General features: G+C 38.9%; 1 protein-coding gene across 4 annotated transcripts in view; it reads left to right on the plus strand.

Annotated features, from left to right (window-relative positions):
- obscn (obscurin, cytoskeletal calmodulin and titin-interacting RhoGEF) overlaps positions 1-25,177 on the plus strand; it is a 435,173-nt gene that overhangs the window by 195,704 nt on the left and 214,292 nt on the right. Inside the window, exons 49-58 of one of the 4 annotated variants that reach the window (XM_033043588.1) lie at positions 2,279-2,545; positions 4,076-4,342; positions 5,059-5,325; positions 9,036-9,302; positions 10,019-10,285; positions 10,893-11,159; positions 12,514-12,780; positions 16,704-16,970; positions 23,541-23,807; positions 24,205-24,471. In XM_033043588.1, coding sequence (XP_032899479.1) covers positions 2,279-2,545; positions 4,076-4,342; positions 5,059-5,325; positions 9,036-9,302; positions 10,019-10,285; positions 10,893-11,159; positions 12,514-12,780; positions 16,704-16,970; positions 23,541-23,807; positions 24,205-24,471 — 2,670 coding nt within the window. The remainder of the gene's footprint in view (positions 1-2,278; positions 2,546-4,075; positions 4,343-5,058; positions 5,326-9,035; positions 9,303-10,018; positions 10,286-10,892; positions 11,160-12,513; positions 12,781-16,703; positions 16,971-23,540; positions 23,808-24,204; positions 24,472-25,177) is intronic. The other 3 variants (XM_033043597.1, XM_033043606.1, XM_033043615.1) reach the window with 3 other exon arrangements.

Genomic DNA, 25,177 nt, shown 5'->3' on the forward strand with positions numbered 1-25,177 from the left:
TAAGCACACAGCCAAGACAATGCAGGAGTGGCTTTGTGGAAAGTCTGTGAATGTCCTTGAGTGGCCCAGCCAGAGCCCGTACTTGAACCCGATCGAACATTTCTTGAGGGACTTGAAAATAGCTGTGCATCGACGCTCCCCATCCAACTTGACAGAGCTTGAGAGGATCCGCAGATAAGAATGGGAGAAATTACTCAAATACAGGCGTGCCAAGCTTTTAGCGTCATACCCAAGCCTTGAGGCTGTAATCGCTGCCAAAGGTGCCTCAACAAAGGGTCTGAATACTTATGTAAATGTGATATTTCAGTTATTTTTAATTACTTCGCAAAAAAATTTTAAACACCTGTTTTCGCTTTTTTATTATTGGGTATTGTGTGTAGATTGATGAAAAAAATAATGAATCATTTTAAAATAAGGCTGTAACAAAACAAAATATGGACAAAGTGAAGGGGTCTGAATACTTTCTGAAAGCACTGTAAGCCTGTGACATTAATCATGTTCCAGTCAATATTGCGGAAGTTAAAGTTACTGACCACAAATATGCCCATCCAGTCTCTATCCCTAATGAAATGTTCCACACGTGAAACATCTGACGGATGTCTTTTTCACCCTCTCCTGTGTTAATCACGTCCTTCAAGTGCAGTAAACAGAACTGCTCATAATACTCCAGCTGACCAATATTTTATTAAGCTATCCCATAACTTTCTTTCTCTTGTGTTCTGTGCTCCAGCCAATGAAGGCAAGTATCCCATACGCCGTCTTTACCACCTGAGCTGTTTGTACTACGACCCTTGGAGATCCTTGTTCACCAATCCCTAGGAGCTTACTATTCATTGTGAATGTCCTACTTACTAATCCTTCAAAAATGCATCTGCTCACACTGATCAAGATTAAATAATATCTGATTTTACTTTGCCATCAATATCATCCTGCAGACTAAACCTGTTCCTCTTCAAACTGACTTACAGCACAATTTTGATGCCATCTGCAACCTTACCAGCCATGTCTCCTACGTTCATATCAAAACATAGTGCATAATACAATTCATAGGGATCATAGGTGCAGCCCCTGCAGTACAGGGTCACAGGCTTAAAATGACAAAAATGATCCTCTACCATTGCCCTCTGCTTCCTATTATAAAGACAAATTTGGACCTAATTCATCCAGTATCCCATGGAGTCTCACCTTTTACACTAATCACTCATTTGAGACTGTGTCAAATTAAAAGGGAAATATATTTGCATGAGCCCATATCTAAAGTTTTCACATTGCAGCCATTCATCTCAACTCAATGTATTGTGTGGCCGTTTCTAAACCATGTAAAATGGGGCAAAGATTAAATATGCAGATTCACAGCGAGGTGTGCTGGTCCCAGCAAGTTCTGGCCCATTGGATGGCCAAATTTTGACTTTTGTCCAGAATGAGACATTAGGTTATAATATACATATATTTTATACTCTAAATGCTCATAGAGTGACTTTGAGTATAAATACAGCATTTAGTGAAATTTTGGGAAAAGGCTAGATTTGGATGAGAACATACAGGGCAAGATTAGCAAGTGTGCTGATGATACAAAAGTGAGTGGTTTTGCAGACAGTGAAGATGCAGCAGGATCTGGATCGATCGGCCAGGTGCGCAGAGGAATGGTTGATGGAATTTAATACAGAGAAGTGTGAGATGTTGCATTTTGGGATGTCGAACAAGGGCAAGACCTACACATTAAACGGAAGGCTTCTGTATAGTATTGTAGAGCAGCGGGATCTAGGAGTACAGGTGCATGGTTCCTTGAAGGTCGAGACGCAGGTAGATAAGGTGGTCAAAAAGACTTTTGACACTTTAGCCTTCATCAGTCAGAGTATTGAGTATAGAAGTTGGGAGGTCATGTTGCAGTCGTATAAGACGTTGGTGAGACTGCATCTAGCATATTGTGTTCAGTTCTGGGCACCATGGTATAGGAAAGATATTGTCAAGCTTGAAAGGGTTCGGAAAATATTCATTATTTTATGATAGATACAATATATAAAGCGATGGGTCCCCAGATAGACTAGAAAAGAGAATTAGACAGGGAAGTCCAAGAAAAAGCTTTAGGTGAGCATATTTGCTGGCATGATAGGATCAGCAAAGAACACGTTGTGTTGAAAAAAGTCAAATTTGCATGCTTTCCAGCGCATGGCTCCACAAATGTAAGGAACCACTCCTTGCTTTCAGTGAGCTACTTGTTTGATTGGATGTTGAATCAACTGTATCACTATGAATTTCGAACTTTGTTTTCTTTTAGTACTACCCGTACTTTTCAAAGAGGAGCTTCAGAATGTGGAAGCTGAAGAGGATAGTACTGCTACTCTTCACTGCCTGATTAGTAAACCTGATGCTCCAGTAAAATGGAGGAGAGGATCTCTGCTGCTTCATCCATGTAAAAAGTATGAAATAAAACAAAAGGATCTCTATGTTGAGCTGTTAATTCGCAGCCTAAAGCTAGAGGATGCTGGTGAATATTCCTGTGATTCAGGGGACCAGCAAACTACAGCATTCTTAAAAGTTAAAGGTAGGATAAAAATCATTGCTTATAATGAATTCATATTGCTTTTGGTTGTGAACATTTTCTCATGAGCTGGTATTTCTAAAATTCTGGGAAAACTCAACCTGTCATTTATCCAAGTTACAGTCCTTGTGGTCTAGATTTCTCATCTAAGGTGAGGCTTCATTCTCATTTAATATCTTAGTCCCATCAGTATTGTTTCTGGTCTGTAAACTAGAATAGTTGTTTGCCGATAAGGCAACGATTGAGTAAGTTTCAAAATATCTGGTTGTTATGTTGTGAGCAGTGAGCATAATGGGACATTCATAACATTGATACTGGGGAAATGAATATTATGTTAAGAGTCATCTACATGATAATATGCCATTAAAAACTGATACTGGAGCACAGAAAACTATAACAACGGCAAATATATTATTGTCATTGTACTCAAATGTCATTATTATCTTGAGACTCGAGGGAATCATTTGTTGGCTAGGTAAATCAAGTAAACAATACTTACATGAATTCATTTTTTTAGGAGTACAGGTGCATGGTTCCTTGAAGGTCGAGTCGCAGGTAGATAAGGTGGTCAAAAAGACTTGACACTTTAGCCTTCATCAGTCATAGTATTGAGTATAGAAGATGGGAGGTCATGTTGCAGTCGTATAAGACGTTGGTGAGACTGCATCTAGCATATTGTGTTCAGTTCTGGGCACCATGGTATAGGAAAGATATTGTCAAGCTTGAAAGGGTTCAGAAAATATTTCCGAGGATGTTGCCAGGACTAGAGGGTGTGAGCTATAGGGAGAGATTAAGTAGGCTGGGTCTCTTTTCCATGGAGCGCAGGAGGATGGGGGGGATCTTATAGAGGTGTACAAAATCGTGAGAGGATTAGATCTGGTAGATGCACAGAGTCTCTTGCCCAGAGTAGGAGAATTGAGCACCTGAGGACATAGGTTCAAGGTGAAGGGGAAAAGATTTAATAGGAATTCAAGGGATAGCGTTTTCACACAAAGGGTGGTGGGTGCATGGAACAAGCTGCCAGAAGAGGTAGTTGAGGCTGGGACTATCCCATCATTTAAGAAACAGTTAAACAGGTACATGGATAGGACATGTTTGGAGGGATATGTACCAAGCGTATGCAAGTGGGACTAGTATAGCTGGGACATTGTTGGCCGGTGTGGGCAAGTTGGGCAGGAAGGCCTGTTTCAACACACTATCATTCTATGACTATGACTGCAATTTCATGAATTTTGAAATGCTGCCTGCGAGTTGCCATTTCAGATGTTGAATGGTATGTGATCAGACGAGCTTAAAATTATAGAAATTATCAACTTTCAAGAAAGAAAGAAAGAGTTTATTAGTTGAAATGAAGGTAATCTAATTTAACTGTTCCAGTCCACAACTGAAGGTGCAATATTTACAAATGATTGCAGAATCCTGAAATTAAATTTCTTCTTAAAACGTTGATTTTCCTACTAAGGTTTTTTGAAGTTTCAAATGTCCATTTGAAAACAAAGTACTAATTTCATGAATTAAATTCCTCTTTCCTAGCCCTTCCCGTGCTTTTCAAACAAGAGCTTCAGAACATGGAGGCTGAAGAGGGTTCTACTGCTGTTCTGCACTGTGAGATCACTAAACTGAATGCCCATGTGGAATGGAAGAAAGGATCTGTGGCACTTCATTTAAACGAGAAATATGAAATAAAACAAAAGGGTTCTTGTGTTGAGTTACTTATTCATAACTTAAAACTTGAAGATGCTGGAAAATATACCTGTCTTACAAAGGATCAAGAGACGAGTGCTTCTTTGAAAGTGACGGGTAAGATACCAACCGTTGCTCACTAAAATTACATTCTTAGGTTTGATATGTGAATTTGTGAAATAAATAATTTCAGTAATATTTATTGTCCATGAAGGAAAAGCTATATGTGTGCTGAGGTATGATTCATAAGTTTGAAATAATTTAAGCACATGGAGGGAGTTGTTAATTTTCCTCGTGAAGCTTGAGAGGAATCTGCATAGTGGCTGTGCTGTTAGCCCAGAACCTCTGATGAGAGACTTGAAACATTCATTGTTTGAATGTAGCTAGTTAGCTGCAGACATCAAATCGATGCCCTGTGTCACATCTTGCGGGATGTGGAAACGTGGAAAATCAGCTGCCTCTTATGCTGAGCTGCATTTGACTCTTTTTGAGTGTTCAGAATGAGTTCTCAGGAATGAGAGCACTAATATAATCAGTGCTAAAAGGAGTCATTATTTTATGAAAGATACAATATATAAAGCGATGGGTCCCCAGATAGACTAGAAAAGAGAATTAGACAGGGAAGTCCAAGAAAAAGCTTTAGGTGAGCATATTTGCTGGCATGATAGGATCAGCAAAGAACACGTTGTGTTGAAAAAAGTCAAATTTGCATGCTTTCCAGCGCATGGCTCCACAAATGTAAGGAACCACTCCTTGCTTTCAGTGAGCTACTTGTTTGATTGGATGTTGAATCAACTGTATCACTATGAATTTCGAACTTTGTTTTCTTTTAGTACTACCCGTACTTTTCAAAGAGGAGCTTCAGAATGTGGAAGCTGAAGAGGATAGTACTGCTACTCTTCACTGCCTGATTAGTAAACCTGATGCTCCAGTAAAATGGAGGAGAGGATCTCTGCTGCTTCATCCATGTAAAAAGTATGAAATAAAACAAAAGGATCTCTATGTTGAGCTGTTAATTCGCAGCCTAAAGCTAGAGGATGCTGGTGAATATTCCTGTGATTCAGGGGACCAGCAAACTACAGCATTCTTAAAAGTTAAAGGTAGGATAAAAATCATTGCTTATAATGAATTCATATTGCTTTTGGTTGTGAACATTTTCTCATGAGCTGGTATTTCTAAAATTCTGGGAAAACTCAACCTGTCATTTATCCAAGTTACAGTCCTTGTGGTCTAGATTTCTCATCTAAGGTGAGGCTTCATTCTCATTTAATATCTTAGTCCCATCAGTATTGTTTCTGGTCTGTAAACTAGAATAGTTGTTTGCCGATAAGGCAACGATTGAGTAAGTTTCAAAATATCTGGTTGTTATGTTGTGAGCAGTGAGCATAATGGGACATTCATAACATTGATACTGGGGAAATGAAAATGATATTAAGAATCATCTACATGATAATATGTCATTAAAAACTGATACTGGAGCACAGAAAACTATAACAACGGCAAATATATTATTGTCATTGTACTCAAATGTCATTATTATCTTGAGACTCGAGGGAATCATTTGTTGGCTAGGTATATCAAGTAAACAATACTTACATGAATTCATTTTTTTTTTTTTTTAAGTTTCAATGTTTGTCATGAATTGCTTTAAATGTTGATTAATTTACATTTGGTCAAAAGTCATAAACAAAAATCACCATCTCCCTTAGCTCTTCCTGTACTTTTCAACCAAGTGCTTCAGAATGAAGAAGCTGAAGAGGATAGCACTGCTATTTTATGTTGTGAGATTACTAAACCTAATGGATCAGTGCAATGGAGAAAGGGATCTTTGGTAATTCATCCATGTGACAAATATGAAATGGTACAGAAAGGTTCTTGCCTTGAGTTGCACATACATAACCTAAAATTAGAAGATATTGGTGAATACATCTGTGATTCTGGGGATCAACAGACTATGGCCTCCTTAAAAGTGAATGGTAGGACAACAATTATTACTTAATATTGATTAATTTGCATCTTCAAGAGAATCTTAAACAGCTGCTGATTTTCATTGAATTATTCCTGATAAAATCACCTGATGTTCTTTAGTAGCTGTTTGTTGTCTGGATTTTTCTTCAATACTGCAATTTAGCCGCTGTTGCATTATCACAAATAATACTTGGGCAATCATTTGCATAATAATCTCATTGGTAATCTGGATTTCCTTTATAACAGTTGACATAAAACGTGACATTGGAAGTAATATAAAGATTAGTAACCTGAACTTTCTTAAAGTTAGAATTTATCCCCTTTAATGTCTGTGAATGTCTTTGAGTGGCCCAGCCAGAGCCCGTACTTGAACCCGATCGAACATTTCTTGAGGGACTTGAAAATAGCTGTGCATCGACGCTCCCCGTCCAACTTGACAGAGCTTGAGAGGATCTGCAGATAAGAATGGGAGAAATTACTCAAATACAGGCATGCCAAGCTTTTAGCGTCATACTCAAGCCTTGAGGCTGTAATCGCTGCCAAAGGTGCCTCAACAAAGGGTCTGAATACTTATGTAAATGTGATATTTCAGTTATTTTTAATTACTTTGCAAAAAATTTTAAACACCTGTTTTCGCTTTTTTATTATTGGGTGTTGTGTGTAGATTGATGAAAAAAATAATGAATCATTTTAAAATAAGGCTGTAACAAAACAAAATATGGACAAAGTGAAGGGGTCTGAATACTTTCTGAATGCACTGTAAGCCTGTGACTTTAATCATGTTCCAGTCAATATTGGGGAAGTTAAAGTTACTGACCACAAATATGCCCATCCAGTCTCTATTCCTAATGAAATGTTCCACACGTGAAACATCTGACGGATGTCTTTTTCACCCTCTCCTGTGTTAATCACGTCCTTCTTCAAGTGCAGTAAACAGAACTGCTCATAATACTCCAGCTGACCAATATTTTATTAAGCTATCCCATAACTTTCTTTCTCTTGTGTTCTGTGCCCCAGCCAATGAAGGCAAGTATCCCATACGCCGTCTTTACCACCTGAGCTGTTTGTACTACGACCCTTGGAGATCCTTGTTCACCAATCCCTAGGAGCTTACTATTCATTGTGAATGTCCTACTTACTAATCCTTCAAAAATGCATCTGCTCACACTGATCAAGATTAAATAATATCTGATTTTACTTTGCCACTCATCAATATCATCCTGCAGACTAAACCTGTTCCTCTTCAAACTGACTTGCAGCACAGTTTTGATGCCATCTGCAACCTTACCAGCCATGTCTCCTACGTTCATATTAAAACGTAGTGCATAATACAATTCATAGGGATCATAGCTGCAGCCCCTGCAGTACAGGGTCACAGGCTTAAAATGACAAAAATGATCCTCTACCATTGCCCTCTGCTTCCTATTATAAAGACAATTTTGGATCTAATTCATCCAGTATCCCATGGAGTCTCACCTTTTACACTAATCACTCATTTGAGACCGTGCCAAATTAAAACAGTGAGGGAAATATATTTGCACGAGCCCATATCTAAACTTTTCCCATTGCAGCCATTCATCTCAACTCAATGTATTGTGTTGCCGTTTCTAAACCATGTAAAACTGGGCAAAGATTAAATATGCAGATTCACAGCTAGGTGTGCTGGTCCCAGCAAGTTCTGGCCCATTGGATGGCCAAATTTTGACTTTTGTCCAGAATGAGACATTAGGTTACAATATACATATATTTTATACTCTAAATGCTCATAGAGTGACTTTGAGTATAAATACAGCATTTAGTGAACTTTTGGGAGAAGGTTGGATTTGGATGAGAACATACAGGGCAAGATTAGCAAGTGTGCTGATGATTCAGATTCAGATTCAGATTCAACTTTAATTGTCATTGTCAGTGTACAGTACAGAGACAACGAAATGCAGTTAGTATCTCCCTGGAAGAGCGACATAGAATATGATTTCAATAAATAAATCTTTTTACATGTATACAGACATAGTGTTTTTCCTGTGGGAGGAGTGTCCGGGGGGTGGGGTGGGGGGGGTGGGGGGGTGATTGGCAGTCACCAAGGTACATTGTTGAGTAGAGATTAAGTAGGCTGGGTCTCTTTTCCATGGAGCGCAGGAGGATGGGGGGGATCTTATAGAGGTGTACAAAATCGTGAGAGGATTAGATCTGGTAGATGCACAGTCTCTTGCCCAGAGTAGGGGAATTGAGCACCTGAGGACATAGGTTCAAGGTGAAGGGGAAAAGATTTAATAGGAATTCAAGGGATAACTTTTTCACACAAAGGGTGGTGGGTGTATGGAACAAGCTGCCAGAAGAGGTAGTTGAGGCTGGGACTATCCCATCATTTAAGAAACAGTTAGACAGGAACATGGATAGGACATGTTTGGAGGGATATGAACCAAGCGTATGCAAGTGGGACTAGTATAGCTGGGACATTGTTGGCCGGTGTGGGCAAGTTGGGCAGAAAGGCCTGTTTCAACACACTATCATTCTATGACTATGACTGCAATTTCATGAATTTTGAAATGCTGCCTGCGAGTTGCCATTTCAGATGTTGAATGGTATGTGATCAGACGAGCTTAAAATTATAGAAATGATCAACTTTCAAGAAAGAAAGAAAGAGTTTATTAGTTGAAATGAAGGTAATCTAATTTAACTGTTTCAGTCCACAACTGAAGGTGCAATATTTACAAATGTTTGCAGAATCCTGAAATTAAATTTCTTCTTAAAACGTTGATTTTCCTACTAAGGTTTTTTGAAGTTTCAAATGTCCATTTGAAAACAAAGTACTAATTTCATGAATTAAATTCCTCTTTCCTAGCCCTTCCCGTGCTTTTCAAACAAGAGCTTCAGAACATGGAGGCTGAAGAGGGTTCTACTGCTGTTCTGCACTGTGAGATCACTAAACTGAATGCCCATGTGGAATGGAAGAAAGGATCTGTGGCACTTCATTTAAACGAGAAATATGAAATAAAACAAAAGGGTTCCTGTGTTGAGTTACTTATTCATAACTTAAAACTTGAAGATGCTGGAAAATATACCTGTCTTACAAAGGATCAAGAGACGAGTGCTTCTTTGAAAGTGACGGGTAAGATACCAACCGTTGCTCACTAAAATTACATTCTTAGGTTTGATATGTGAATTTGTGAAATAAATAATTTCAGTAATATTTATTGTCCATGAAGGAAAAGCTATATGTGTGCTGAGGTATGATTCATAAGTTTGAAATAATTTAAGCACATGGAGGGAGTTGTTAATTTTCCTCGTGAAGCTTGAGAGGAATCTGCATAGTGGCTGTGCTGTTAGCCCAGAACCTCTGATGAGAGACTTGAAACATTCATTGTTTGAATGTAGCTAGTTAGCTGCAGACATCAAATCGATGCCCTGTGTCACATCTTGCGGGATGTGGAAACGTGGAAAATCAGCTGCCTCTTATGCTGAGCTGCATTTGACTCTTTTTGAGTGTTCAGAATGAGTTCTCAGGAATGAGAGCACTAATATAATCAGTGCTAAAAGGAGTCATTATTTTATGAAAGATACAATATATAAAGTGATGGGTCCCCAGATAGACTAGAAAAGAGAATTAGACAGGGAAGTCCAAGAAAAAGCTTTAGGTGAGCATATTTGCTGGCATGATAGGATCAGCAAAGAACACGTTGTGTTGAAAAAAGTCAAATGTGCATGCTTTCCAGCGCATGGCTCCACAAATGTAAGGAACCACTCCTTGCTTTCAGTGAGCTACTTGTTTGATTGGATGTTGAATCAACTGTATCACGATGAATTTCGAACTTTGTTTTCTTTTAGTACTACCCGTACTTTTCAAAGAGGAGCTTCAGAATGTGGAAGCTGAAGAGGATAGTACTGCTACTCTTCACTGCCTGATTAGTAAACCTGATGCTCCAGTAAAATGGAGGAGAGGATCTCTGCTGCTTCATCCATGTAAAAAGTATGAAATAAAACAAAAGGATCTCTATGTTGAGCTGTTAATTCGCAGCCTAAAGCTAGAGGATGCTGGTGAATATTCCTGTGATTCAGGGGACCAGCAAACTACAGCATTCTTAAAAGTTAAAGGTAGGATAAAAATCATTGCTTATAATGAATTCATATTGCTTTTGGTTGTGAACATTTTCTCATGAGCTGGTATTTCTAAAATTCTGGGAAAACTCAACCTGTCATTTATCCAAGTTACAGTCCTTGTGGTCTAGATTTCTCATCTAAGGTGAGGCTTCATTCTCATTTTATATCTTAGTCCCATCAGTATTGTTTCTGGTCTGTAAACTAGAATAGTTGTTTGCCGATAAGGCAACGATTGAGTAAGTTTCAAAATATCTGGTTGTTATGTTGTGAGCAGTGAGCATAATGGGACATTCATAACATTGATACTGGGGAAATGAAAATGATGTTAAGAGTCATCTACATGATAATATGCCATTAAAAACTGATACTGGAGAACAGAAAACTATAACAACGGCAAATATATTATTGTCATTGTACTCAAATGTCATTATCTCGAGACTCGAGGGAATCATTTGTTGGCTAGGTATATCAAGTAAACAATACTTACATTAATTATTATTATTATTTTTTTTAAGTTTCAATGTTTGTCATGAATTGCTTTACATGTTGATTAATTTACATTTGGTCAAAAGTCATAAACAAAAATCACCATCTCCCTTAGCACTTCCTGTACTTTTCAACCAAGTGCTTCAGAATGAAGAAGCTGAAGAGGATAGCACTGCTATTTTATGTTGTGAGATTACTAAACCTAATGGATCAGTGCAATGGAGAAAGGGATCTTTGGTAATTCATCCAAGTGACAAATATGAAATGGTACAGAAAGGTTCTTGCCTTCAGTTGCACATACATAACCTAAAATTAGAAGATATTGGTGAATACATCTGTGATTCTGGGGATCAACAGACTATGGCCTCCTTAAAAGTGAATGGTAGGACAACAATTATTACTTAATATTGATAAATTAATTTGCATCTTCAAGAGAATCTTAAACAGCTGCTGATTTTCATTGAATTATTCCTGATAAAATCACCTGATGTTCATTAGTAGCTGTTGTCTGGATTTTTCTTCAATATGCAGTTTAGTCGCTGTTGCATTATCACAAATAATACTTGGGCAATCATTTGCATAATAATCTTATTGGTAATCTGGATTTCCTTTATAACAGTTGACATAAAACGTGACTTTGGAAGTAATATAAAGATTAGTAACCTGAACATTCTTAAAGTTAGAATTTATCCCCTTTAAGTTCATTTGTAGAATCTGTGTTTTGATTTTAACTTTGTGCCAGTCATAGAGTCGTACAGCATAGAAACAGGCTCTTCAGTCCAACTTGCCTATGCCAAACAAGATGCCCCATCCACACGAGTTCACCTGCCCGTTTTTAGCCCATATTCCTGTAAACCGTTATTATTCATGTACTTGTCCAAATGTCTTTTAAAAGTTGTCATAATACCCGTCTCACCTACCTCCTCTGCAGCTTGTTCCATATATCCACTCCCCTCTGCGTTGTCCAAAACCCTACAGATTTGATATACAACGTAACATTCAGGACACATTTGTGTTGATTGTGTGTTTTTGTCATTTTTTAAATTATATGTATGACTGCAGGGAAACAAAATTTCGTTCAGACCGAAAGGTCTGAATGACAATAAACGAATCTAAAAAAAAAAAATCTGAATATTCTCACCCACTGGTTCTGGAGTCTTTCATAATTTCCTTCTTTTTTCCTCAGTACCCTGTATTGTTTGCTCTCTGTGGTAGGTGTCACACATGCTTTCCCTCCTCTGCATCTTTTTATCCTTATTCAATTATTTTTATTCATAATTCATAGTGACTTCCCGGGGTACAGATGACCAAATTTACAGAAATCCAACCTGATGCAGATTCTCCCATAAAAGGAGTAATAATAATAAAATGCTTTGTGGCATACATTAGCAACTGGGTACAGTATATGTTCTATTAGTTTAACTCGGGGTGATGTTAGGCTAAGCATGGAACATTTTCGATGGAATGAAAGAATTATAGGACATGAAAGCAGAGTGATACATTATGGGCAGCTGTAGGACATTTCCAATGCGTAAAAATAGCTTTACAGATAGTGTTTCTTACAGATTTATTTTGGAGGGTATTGGGGCAAGAACAATTGAGAACAAAAAATCTAATTGTTGCTGCTCTCACATACAAAATTATTCTCACAGGTTATACTGAAATTATGTGTGGAAATCAGAAATAAGACTTAATGTTGACTAATTAATGTTATAATAAAATTTACCATTTCATAGCACTGCCATTACTTTTCAAACAAGAACTTAAGGATGAGGAAGTTGAAGAGGGTGGCACTGCCACTCTTCACTGTGAGGTTAATAATCCTGATGCACCTGTAAAATGGAGAAAGGGATCTTTGGTACTTCATCCGAGTGAAAAGTATGAAATGAAACAAGAAGGATCTAGTGTTAACTTGCTTATTGATAGCGTAAAGCCTGAAGATGGTGGTGACTATACCTGTTATTCTGGAGATCAACAAACCACAGCCTCTTTAACAGTGAAGGGTAGGACAAAAGCACATCGTTCATTTTCAATTGTAATTGCATCCTCTCACATTTTCACCATTAACTACGTTTACGTTTGCTAGCTCCCCCTAATAACAACCTGATGCTCAATTCACATTTAAGTATTAACATTTATTTGCTGAATTGATTACTCATCCTCCTCACAATTTGCAGTGCTGGGAAAATAATGCACTTTATGATCAGTCTGAATTTTATGTTAAAATATCTTAATTTCATTTTCAGAATTAGTGTTGACGTTTCACATTTCAACTTCCAAGTCTGAATTATAATTCTTACAATTTTTGTTATTGTAATATTCTTTGTCACCTTGAGATTTTCGCCTTGAATTGGTTGGGATTTTTTAAGTGAGGAATGACATTCTATGATTCTATAATGCCTAAATAAGGTATAAAAGTGGTCATTTCAAATCGGTCATTGGGCCATGTCTGAGTCTAATTTGTAGCTGTGATGCAGATCCTGGATGGAGCTGAGTGGGGCCAGACATAAGCTAGAGGGGTTTTTTGGAGGGCCCTAAAGAAGCAAAATTGTTTCACAAAAAAAATATTAAAACTTTCACTGGGTTATTTGTGAGCATCAATCATTGTAGTTTTAGTTAAGCAGCACAATGTACAATACCAGTGGCCAGAGTGTTAAAGTTATATACCCCAAATAAATGAAAGCTGAAAAAATTTACAGATGCTCAAAATCTAAATTAAAAACAGAAAATGCTGGAAATACTAAGCAGCTCAAGGTACATCTGTGGGAAGAGAGACATAGTTTGGTTGAACACCCTTCATCATATGCTCATTTGTTTTACTATTCCAAGGCATCATTAGAAAATAATTTGTGTCAAATTCATTTCCTATCTTCAAATATTATTTCTTACATTTGTCTTTATAATTATTATTTTGCAACAATTTTATCCAAATCAACAAATATGGTGCCCCACAGTATTTACCATTCGACCATTGTATAATTCATTTGGTATAACACTTTGTTCTCAGAATATATTAAAGAGCATATGTCACTTGGGACAAGGACCAATTCAGGTTGGAGAGAGAGAGAGCCAACTGTGGTAAATCTTACTGGGGCCTGGAGAAATGGGGGAATAACTGGGAGAGAGGACTAACCATCTCTGTAATTTATTTAGGCCTGAAGAAAAAAGATGGGGTATTGGAGGGTTAGAGCAATCTAGTTACCCTGGGAATGACCAATTCATTACAGGTACACTGTACGCTAAATTTTCCAGCATTATTCCAAAGGAGAATTGCACAGGAAATGGCATTACATTTGTGCCTGATACAGAAATCACAAATATCGGGAAATGTGCAGTAGAATTTTCGGTGTTTTAAAACTTTAGAAGAGAAACAAGGATCTACAATGCTAGTTTATAAAAAAAGACACAAAGTGCTGGAGTAACTCAGCAGGTCAAGCAGCACCTATAGAGAACATGGATGGGTGACATTACGGGTCAGGAACCTTCGTCAAACATTTCTTGTCAGGGTCAGTATGTTTAAAAGACATTTTTATTCAGCCACTAGCCAAGAGTACTGTTCAAAGCACTAAGATGCTCATATTCTTCGGCAATATCCCAGAATCAAAGATAACTTGCTTTCTCTGAGTCTGAGGAAGGGTTCCGACCCGAAACGTCACCCATTCATCTACTTCACATATGCTGCCTGACCTGCTGAGTTACTCCAGCACTTTGCCTATCTTTGGTATCAACCAGCATCTACAGTTCCTTCCTATTCATAACTTGCTTTCACTCTGATTCTGTGGTATTGAAGTGGCATTTGAGGCTAGTGTAGAAGCAGCAGATGTTTCCACATATGGGGCAAAAGGCAGCACATGCGGCAAGCAGTTGGTTGGTTTGTGAGGTGGTATGTTCCTTCCACCAGTTAAGCTCTGCCTTTGTGTGCACCTAGTGCATGGACATGTAGTTGCCCAAATTTCCTACTTTGAGTTGTTGTGGGCCCGGGATTCTCAGGAGTCAGTGGGGATGTTTCATTTTTGTGAAGGTTTTACGCACATCCTTAAACCTTTTCCTCAGTCTGCTTGGTAATTTCATTTGATGGAATTTGGAATAGAATGTTTGCTTCATTAGTTTATCATTAGTTCCACTCATGCAGGAAATTTATTGACGGTGTGAAGCAGAATTACAGAGATGAGAAAAAATGTCAGCGCAAAGACACCACCTCGTTTGACACTTTTCTTAACTGAGATTGTCTCATGGGCTGTAGCCCCTTTGGTTAGGATTATGGTTCACATGACAACATAAAGCAAATGTAAGGAGGACCTGAATTTTTGAGCAGTCCATCCGGTTAGTGCTGATTCCTGCATTTTTCTTCAAGTTGTCACACAGTGTATGTAGATCATGACCTGTTTGCTTCCACACTGAGGTCTGCTGGTGTCTACACTGATTCAGTGCTGCACTGAGGTTACTGAGAGTGGTGGCTGAGGATGTCCTCGGCAATGGCTTTCCCTTGTGGCAGACAGCAGGATCTGTAACTATGATAATCAGACTGATCATGCGGTCCCATGGAATTCCCTTCTGTCCTCCCTGTTTTGGTTATACTCTTCAAACCATTCATTTTAGATCAGCCAGAGTATCTCCACAGGTGCCAATTATAGTGGATTCTTATATACAATTAAATAATGTGCAGCAGGATTCTGGTATCTTTTGACCTCATTTACAAAATATTTACCTCTCAGAGCCACACGTTTAGTTAAATAGGTCTTTTTAATACCTTTTTCATACTCTTCTTCATCAAACTCCATCAATACATCCCTTTCTCATATGCTTCAACAAAAATGTACCTGTGACGTTTGCCTCAACTGCTCGTTGTGGTTGCAAATTCCATGGGCTAGGCAGTGTCTAAGTAGAAAGGTTTTTTCTGAACATCTTATTGGATTTGCTGGTAACTGTCTCTAGTGATATTTATGACCCCCGAAGATCAGAATTTCTCTTGGAGGTCCAAATGTGATTGAACCTATTAAAAGCTTCTTTACATTTAAATTAACTAATTTAAATTTTGGATCCTGTGCATCATATATAAAAAGATCTTTCAAGACGTATGTAACTACTTTATTCTTCCTACTAACTCTGTTGATATTAAGTTGCTTAACTAAACTCTCATTTTGCAGATTTATTAATATCCTCCTACAATTTGTTTATTAACTACACTACTTGATTCCCAATTTGGGGTATTATCTTGATTGAGTAAATATTACATATGTCAGTGTTGAAAATGCTGTTTAATTAGATTCTCATAATTAACTGCAGCAGAAATGAAGATCTTTATTACAGGTCCTCCCTATTTAACAAATGCCTGACATGAATTTACTGGCTGTTGTGGCGCTGCAGGTGACAATTCTGAATACTATGTGGAATTTTGCCACATCAAACCCAGGAAGAATACACATTCTAGTTAGCATTTTGTCATCCATTTTGTGAATCCTATCTGGAACACCAGCAGTGTCTTTTTAAAATATTTACGGTTAAATATGTTAAACCGTATTTAAAACCTCGTCCACGGTATAATATTTTAAAATAATGTCCATATTAACCCGAGATAGGCTTATTATTAAAACTCCCAAAGCAAAATTTAAAATGTTTCATTATTGGACGATCTACCTCTGTTGGCATCTTCTGCTGTGGGAGCTTGGTTTGCAGCCCCATTTGCAACGTGGCATGTGTTATGAACAGTTGTCGGCAATGGAACCCCTGTAACTTGGGGAGGAACCTGTGCTATGTAAGTGAATCTAGACATGACCAGCATACTATAATATGTCGGGATGTTAAAGGAAATGTGTCATTGACAATAGATAATTTTTGATGGAAAATAAATTAATTTATTTTGATTATTGTGGTTATAATTTTCCTGTACCATGTCATCAGGATTTAATGTGATTTTTCTTTTTAGCTATACCTGTGGTTTTTAACCAACAACTTCAGAATGAAGAAGCTGAAGAGAATAGTACTGCTATTCTGCACTGTGAAGTTAATAAACTTAATGCTTCAGTAGAATGGAGAAAAGGATCAGTTGTACTTCATGGAAGTAATAAGTACACATTAAAACAAGAAGGACAAAGCATTAAGTTGTTTATTCATAACCTGAGTCTAGAAGATGCTGGTGAATATACCTGTAATTCTAAAGATCTACAGACCATGGCTTCATTAAAAGTAAAGGGTATGTAAAGAAACATTTAGATCAATTTTTGTTTTTCATCAGTCATTTCAAGAGCAGATCATCCTTCAAAATGCTTCATTCAAAATATGTTAGCATACATTATCTGTGAGAAAACATCTGTCTGTGAGAAATTGTGCCATTTGACCTGCCGAGTCTGCGCCATCCATCAAACCATCAATTACACTAATTCTATTTTAATCCAGTATTTTATAATCCCCACATTTTCATCAACTATCACCTTTGCCACTCATCTGCACACTATAGGCAATTTACAGTGGCCAATTAGTCTACCAATTTGTAAATCTTTTGGATGTGAGAAGAAACCAACGCATCCAGGGGAAACCCATGAAATTACAGGGAGAATGTGCAGTTTCTGCACAGGGAACATCCATGGTCAGGATTGAACCTGAGTTTCTGGTGCTGTGGTCATTGGCTCTATTAGCTGCATTATTATGCTGCCCCTTGCTGTTTCCCATGTAGGGTGAGAGGTGAAAACCCTTCCAGGTGAGCCACAGCTCAAATCTAGGGTTCAGATGCTTCTGACGAGAGAGAGAGAGGGATGTAAAAAATTGAGGGAGTTGCGCTAATAATTAGGAAGAATGCCACCGCTCTATTTTAAGACAACATGCAAGAGGGCTCATGCAGTAAGGGAAAATGGATGTGAATAGAATAAGAATGGTGTAATCACTATGATGATGTTATACTGCAGGGCTTCCAAAAGTACATGAGAGATAGAGGTACAGATAAGTAGGCAGATTATAGAAAGGTGTGAAAGCAATATGATTGTAATAGGGAGTGATTTTATTTCCCCTATAATGACTGAGACCTGCTTAGTTACAGCGGATTAAACAGAGCAGAATTTATGTTTAAAAAAAGGGCCTTTGAAACAGCATGTCGCTAGTTTAATCAAGGAAGGGGTCTTGTATTAGGAAATTAACCTGGCCAGGTAATCAGGGTTTCAGTTCAAGATCATTTTGGGAACTGAGGTCATAACTCTGTAAGTTTTCAGATAGCTATGCACAGTGCATTCGGAAAGTATTAATACCCCTTCACTTTTTCCACATTTCATTATGTTACAGCCTTATTTTAAAATTGATTATATTCTTTTTTTTGATGATAATCAATCTATACACAATACCCCAGAATGAAGGCAGGTGTTTAGAAATTTTTGCAAAGTAATTAAAAAGAAATAACTGAAAAATCACATTTACATAAGTATTCAAATCCTTTGCTATGTCACTCAAAATTGAGCTTAGGTTCATCCTGTTTCCATTGATTATCCTTGTGATGTTTTTACAACTTGATTGGAGTCCACCAGTGGTAAATTAAATTGATTGGACATGATTTGGAAAGGCACACCTGTCTATATAAGGTCCCATAGTTGACAGTGCATGTCAGATCAAAAACCAAGCCACAATGGTCTTTATGGTGGGTACGCCACCAGGACCCGGTGAGATCTATCCCAAGTTATTGAAAGAGGCAAGGGAGGAGATTGCTGGGGACTAGACGGAGATTTTGCATCATCTTTAGCCACAAATTTGTCAAATATGATTTACCTTTCAATAAATCTTGTTGACTATGTTTTTAATTAAATTCAGCTTTCTTAAATGATGAGTTATTTCCTCTTTGATTATTAACTCTAGCAGCTTGACAACAATGAATGTTAAACTGGCTATAGTTCCCCACGTGGTTTCCTGTAATTTGTTCCAGTGTCCTAGCCTCCATGATCCCCTGGGGAAAGATCCTCTGCAAGATGAGATTCCTAAGCATTTCGGTTTCAAATAATTGCACCTTGTAACTATGTCCCCATATTCAAGACTTACCCACTGGCGGAAACATCTCAACATCTACCCAATCCTGTCCTCTTAGATTCCTACTTATTTCAATAAAATCACCTGCATTCTTTTAAAGTCTAAAGACCGCAGTTAAAACTTCTTTAACTGCTCATGGTAAGACAACCCCCTTATCACAAGAAATAGTGTAGTGAACCTCATCTGGATTACTTCTAATTCTAGTACATGCTTTATTAGACAAGAGGACCAAAAATGTACAGGTCACTCCAAGAATTGCCGAGATAATTGTTATGAAACATCTCGATTCCTAAATTTGAACCGTTGCAATAAAGACTAATATGCTATTTATTATCGTAAAGCGGCCTTTTCACAGGGCGAGTTGACGCAAGATGTCACCAGAGTGAAGAGGTCGTGGTCCAGCACGAGTCTCGCACGATATAACGGCAGTAGATAAAGAGTTCCCACGGTACTCGGCATTTCTGCTATTTGTGCGAGTGACTTGTCCGTTTCCCGACCTTTCCCGTTAAATCTTGAATGAACATCGTGAACTACACGTGACACAAATGATGTAATTTTTTTTTTCACACACTATATATATCCTCCCTTGGTTGAATTGGCTCATTTGGAGACATATTTTACTGTGTATGTGGGAGACACAGATGGACTGAGCACAGTCAGGGCCGGTTTTAAGCCGATTTGACCGATTGGCCCCAATTGGGCCCCGCGCCTAATGGAGTCCCCGCACTAATGTTCCGTATTTCGTACGGAAATACGAATTCTCCTTGTTAAATAAAGATTATATTTTTTAATTCGCCATGCGGATTTTTTTTTTAAACGACAATGTATAACAACCGCTGCACGGCCATCAGACACAAACGATTTGTTAACTAGTACTGTTAGCACTTCTTAACATGAAGTTGTTAACAAGTTGTTATATCAATCTGCATCCATCCACATTCCTCAGTAAATGTTATTGTGTTTTGAATGAGTATTAATGACGCCGTGTTCCTTTTTATAAAATTCACGCGGCGTCATAAATACTTGTTTAAAACACAATTACATTTACTGAGGAATGTAGATCGATGACACATTGAGAATTTCTTTAAACTCACCATCATGAGTGAGGGCCCCGGACCGCGAGAAGGGGCTTCTTCCTGGTGGGCAGGTTAGTCATTCACCTACCGACCCACGTTGTGTCTCTCTGTGCTTTGCTCTCTCTCTCCCTCCTTCTCTCTCTCCCGCTCACCATCTCGTCTCTCTCTAGCTCTCCCACTCCCTCTCTATCACCCTGTCTCCTCAGCATTCCCGGAATCATTGACGTTTAGCGGTAGACAAAAATGCTGGAGAAACCCAGCGGGTGAGGCAGCCGCCTTGACCGCTGAGTTCCTCCAGCACTCTGTGTTTTTTGTTTGGCTCTGAAGTTGAAGGTGGCTCAGCGGGACGGGCATGGGCTCTGGGGAGAGGGTTGCGTTTCTGGTCGAGACCCGTCTTCAGACAATCACAAGTACTCTCACCGACGAGAGTTCAATTCAGTCTGAAGAAGGGTCTTCTCTCCAGAGTCGCCGCTCTGCCTGTCCTGCTGAGTTACTCCAGCTTTATGTCTATCTTCAATTTCTCACGGGGGGCTTATAACGTCTCTAAACCCCTCTGGGACCCTCTGAACACCTCTAAACCCCGTCTATCCCCCCCCCCCCCCCCCTATTTCCCTCTACAACACTTCTGAACACTTCTAAACCTATCTGAAGCCCTCTAAACATCTCTAAACCGTTTAAACCCCTCTAAACTAGGAGGCTACAAGGTGACTTGTATAGGCTGGGTGAGTGGGCAAATGCATGGCAGATGCAGTATAATGTGGATAAATGTGAGGTTACCCACTTTGGTGGCAAAAACAGGAAAGTAGACTTTTATCTGAATGGTGGCCGATTAGGCAAAGGGGAGATGCAACGAGACCTGGGTGTCATGGTACACCAGTCATTGAAAGTAGGCATGCAGGTGCAGCAGGCAGTGAAGAAAGCGAATGGTATGTTAGCATTCATAGCAAAATGATTTGAGTATAGGAGCAGGGAGGTTCTACTGCAGTTATACAGGGTCTTGGTGAGACCACACCAGGAGTATTGCGTACAGTTTTGGTCTCCTAATATGAGGAAATACATTCTTGCCATAGAGGGAGTACAGAGAAGGTTCACCAGACTGATTCCTGGGATGTCAGGACTTTCATATGAAGAAAGACTGGATAGACTCGGCTTGCACTCGCTAAAATTTAGAAGATTGAGGGGGATCTTATAGAAACTTACAAAATTCTTAAGGAGTTGGACAGGCTAGATGCAGGAAGATTGTTCCCGATGTTGGGGAAGTCCAGAACAAGGGGTCACAGTTTAAGGATAAAGGGGAAATCTTTTAGGACTGAGATGAGAAAAACATTTTTTACACAGAGAGTGGTGAATCTCTGGAATTCTCTGGCACAGAATGTAGTTGAGGCCAGTTCGTTGGCTATATTTAAGAGGGAGTTAGATGTGGCCCTTGTGGCTAAAGGAATCAGGGGGTACGGAGAGAAGGCAGGTACAGGATACTGAGTTGGATGATCAGCCATGATCATATTGAATGGCTGTGCAGACTCGAAGGGCCAAATGGTCTACTCCCGCACCTATTGTCTATGGTTCTATGACTGCGTCCAACTGCTGTCTGGTTCGTTGATCGGTTTGCTAGATGTGAACTATTTTGGGAGAGAAAAATGCTCACGGCAGACCAAACGTGTTAAACAGAAATTGGTCAGATATTGAGCTTTACACAGTGAGAAATCATGTGAAATAATCACTGAATTTTAAATGAATGTACCTGCATGTTATACTGTTTAGTTTGGAGATACAACCAGATAGTCTGGTTGATACAACCAGATTAGTTTGGAGATACAACCAGATAGTCTGGTTGATACAACCAGATTAGTTTGGAGATACAACCAGATCCACTGAGTTCGCACCGACCCGCGATTTTTGTTACAGATTTGACAATTTTGTTTGGCGGCCAATCAATCGTTGTCTCTAAGGGGGTTGCATCCAATCACCAACCAGCTTGCTTTAAAATTCCCGTCCAATCACAAATAGATCTCCTCCTGTCCAATCAGCCGCTGTCTCCAAGGGCATTGTGTCCAATAACATAATGCAGTTTAATGGTAATTAGCTGCTACGGTAAAGGTTGGAAGCAGCGGAGCTACTGACAGTGAAACGGGAGGGAGCGGGAGAGATTCACACAGTGTAGAATCCATCACACCCTAGTGTACAATTTCATAATATATACTAAATAACTGGGCTGACACACCTTGGCTGGGAATCTGGGGTTCACCAAAATTGTTCCCAATTGGGCCCCGCACCCCCTAAGGCCGGCCCTGAGAGTAGGGGCCCCGCCATCAGTTTTCTAATTGGGCCCCGCAATTCCTAGCACCGGCCCTGAGCACAGTACCTCGGTCTTACTGTGTGTGGGAGAGGGGGAGAAAGAGACGTACACTCACAGAGGCAGAGTCTCTCAGCCTGTGTAAGAGGGAGGGAGAGAGAGAGAGAGGCACACACAAGGTGGATGTGAAATCTCACCTGCCTGTTTCAGTGACAGACACCCGCCGTCAGTAAATGAAGACACCCCCATCTGTCTCCCCCTCCTCTCCCTCGACTCCCCCACCTTTCTCTCCCAACTCCAGTCCCGTCCCGACCCCCTGGGAAACTGAATAGAGCAACAGTCAACTGCTGCCTGTGCGCTGATATGACAATAAAGGCTACTTTACTTTACTGAGTTAAAGAGTTCCCACGGTAGACTGTAAAACTGGGACCCTGGTTCTGGACTCCCCCAACACCGGAACCCTTCTTCAGACAGCCTAATCGGAATTGAGTCTGAAGATGTGTCTCGTCCCGAAACATCAGCTTTTTTTCTCCAGAGATGCTGCTTGACTCGCTGAGTTACTCCAGCTTTTAGTGTCTGTCTTCGGTTTAAACCAGCATGTACAGTTCACTCCTTACACGGGTCTCTGTACAACATTGATTGGTAGCGTTCCGGACCCCTGGACACGAGGACTCCGACCTGTATCTCTCAAAGAAGTACATGTGAAAAATTTCTCACGGACCATAAAAATGCGTAACCTTTCAGTAAAGTCCCTTTTAAAGTCCCTTTTAAAGATTATAGTTATTTTCTTGAATCTCATTAACATAACTCATGAATAAGTTGATGTCCATATGCGGATGCAAATCTTTATTTTTATTTATTTTTTAAATTCAATCCCACATAAGATAATTTTTATTCACCTTCTGTCCCCTCTGTCCAGCTTCCGGGTTCACCGTTCGCAGGAGTTCCCACGGTACCCGCAAGAGTTATTACGGATATCGCACTGGCCACTACGTTCATATAATGTTGCAATACTCAACCACAAGTGTACAAGTCACTCTTGGAGAAATTCAAACTTTCTTGAATTTTCTCCCGAGTGACCAAGTTACACGATGACCTGCCGTTAGCGCTACGGTGGTCCACGGTGGTCCACGAATGCCGCACTGTTATCGCACGAGGTTCCCACGATGTTAAACTCCGGTTAACTCTTGCGTCAAATCGCCCCGTGAAAAGGCCGCTTAACTACTTGCTTCACCTGCTTGCTAACCTTTATGATTTATGTACAAGATAACCTAGATTCCTCTGTATTTCACGTGATCTCAATTTTAAGTTGGATTGATTGAACATGAATTTGTAGTCAGTATTCATAATTCTAATGTATGTTCATAAATTAAATTACTATTTTTCCTAGTTCTGCCTGTGCTTTTCAAACAAGAGCTTCAAAATATAGAAGCTGAAGAAAGTAGTTCTGTCATTCTCTGCTGTGAGCTTACCAAACCTGATGTTCTAGTGGAATGGAGAAAAGGATCAGTGGTACTTAATCCAAGTGAAAAATATGATATGGTGCAAAATGGTGCCTGTATTGAATTGATTATTCGCAATCTCAAACCAGAAGACGAAGGAGTGTATATCTGTGATTCGGGGGATCAACAGACCACTGCATTTTTAAATGTGAAGGGTAGGATAGCTATCATATTTTGGCCTAATTACTGCAAAGAAACTAATAGCTTTTCAAGATGCACGCTTATTTTTCATTTTTTCTATATAAATTACTGTTCGTAAGAACATAACATCTAAGCAGAATCGGCCAATGGTCTTTTTGTTCTGTTATCGTCAATAAGATCATGAGTGATCTTTCACCTCAATGTCACTTTTCTACATTAAATCCCTGAGTCCCTAAACACCTTTAATATTTTCCAATCCAGGTTTCATATATACATTAGGAATCTGCAAATTATTACTTAAAATGGAAATGAATGAAATTGTATTTAATCATTTAGCAGTTTCAGAGATTTTTGTCAAGCTTGGATCTTAACTGAATAGAATGAACAGCTGATATACTTCTTTCTCTTTAGTCTTACCTGTGCTTTTTAAGCAAGAACTTGAGAATACAGAAGCTGATGAAGATGGTGTTGCCATTTTCTGCTGTGAGATAACCAAACCTGGTGCCAAAGTGGAATGGAGGAAAGGCACTGTGGCACTTCATTCAAATGATAAGTATGAAATAAGACATGAAGGTCCCTGTATTCAGTTGTTTATACGCAATCTAAAACCAGAAGATCAGGGAGAATATACCTGTGACTCAGGGGATCAACAGACCACTGCGTTCCTACAAGTGAATGGTAGGAATCATTTTTATATTGCCAAATTTTAAGTTTAGGTGGAGACATGTCACAGCCCTTTCTGTTGAATAATTTGAGATGTGTTTCTTGTGACTTTCACTGCTCTTAATCTTCAATACATCCGTGCACCATCAATACAACATTTCTTTAATAATATGTTAATTCTGATGATTCTGCAACTAATGTACATTTAGGTGTTACAAACAGTAATATAAAGTGAATGTGTTGAAACTATTCAGGTAATGCATGAAGAGTGAAATGATGCTTCATGTGAACTGGAGAAGGAAGAAAACAAATGTGTATTTGCTGCCATAGATGAGTTTTGTGCTGTTTAATGAATTAGAAGTAAACCGAGGTACAGAGGTAATTCCAACACAGAGTTCAATGCAGTGACATTGTAAACATAGGTTTATAACTTTGGAAAATTATGTGAATCTATCCTAATTATTATAATTAATCGAGAAATTATTCAATTATATAAAAAAATGCAAATGGTGGAAATCTGATCTAAAAACAGAAAAAGCTGGAAACACTAAGCGAGACAAGCAGCTAAAAGAGAAACAGTTATTGCAAGAGAGCAAAGATTCTTTGTCAGAACTGAGAAAAAACATAGTTTTAAGTTGCAGAGATAGTGACAAGAGCGACGAATAGAACAAAGAGAAGTTCGATAATAGGGTGAGGCAAGGATTGTCATGGGAATGAGTTG

Source organism: Amblyraja radiata, chromosome 2, assembly GCF_010909765.2.
Source record: "Amblyraja radiata isolate CabotCenter1 chromosome 2, sAmbRad1.1.pri, whole genome shotgun sequence".
NCBI classification, from domain to species: domain Eukaryota; kingdom Metazoa; phylum Chordata; class Chondrichthyes; order Rajiformes; family Rajidae; genus Amblyraja; species Amblyraja radiata.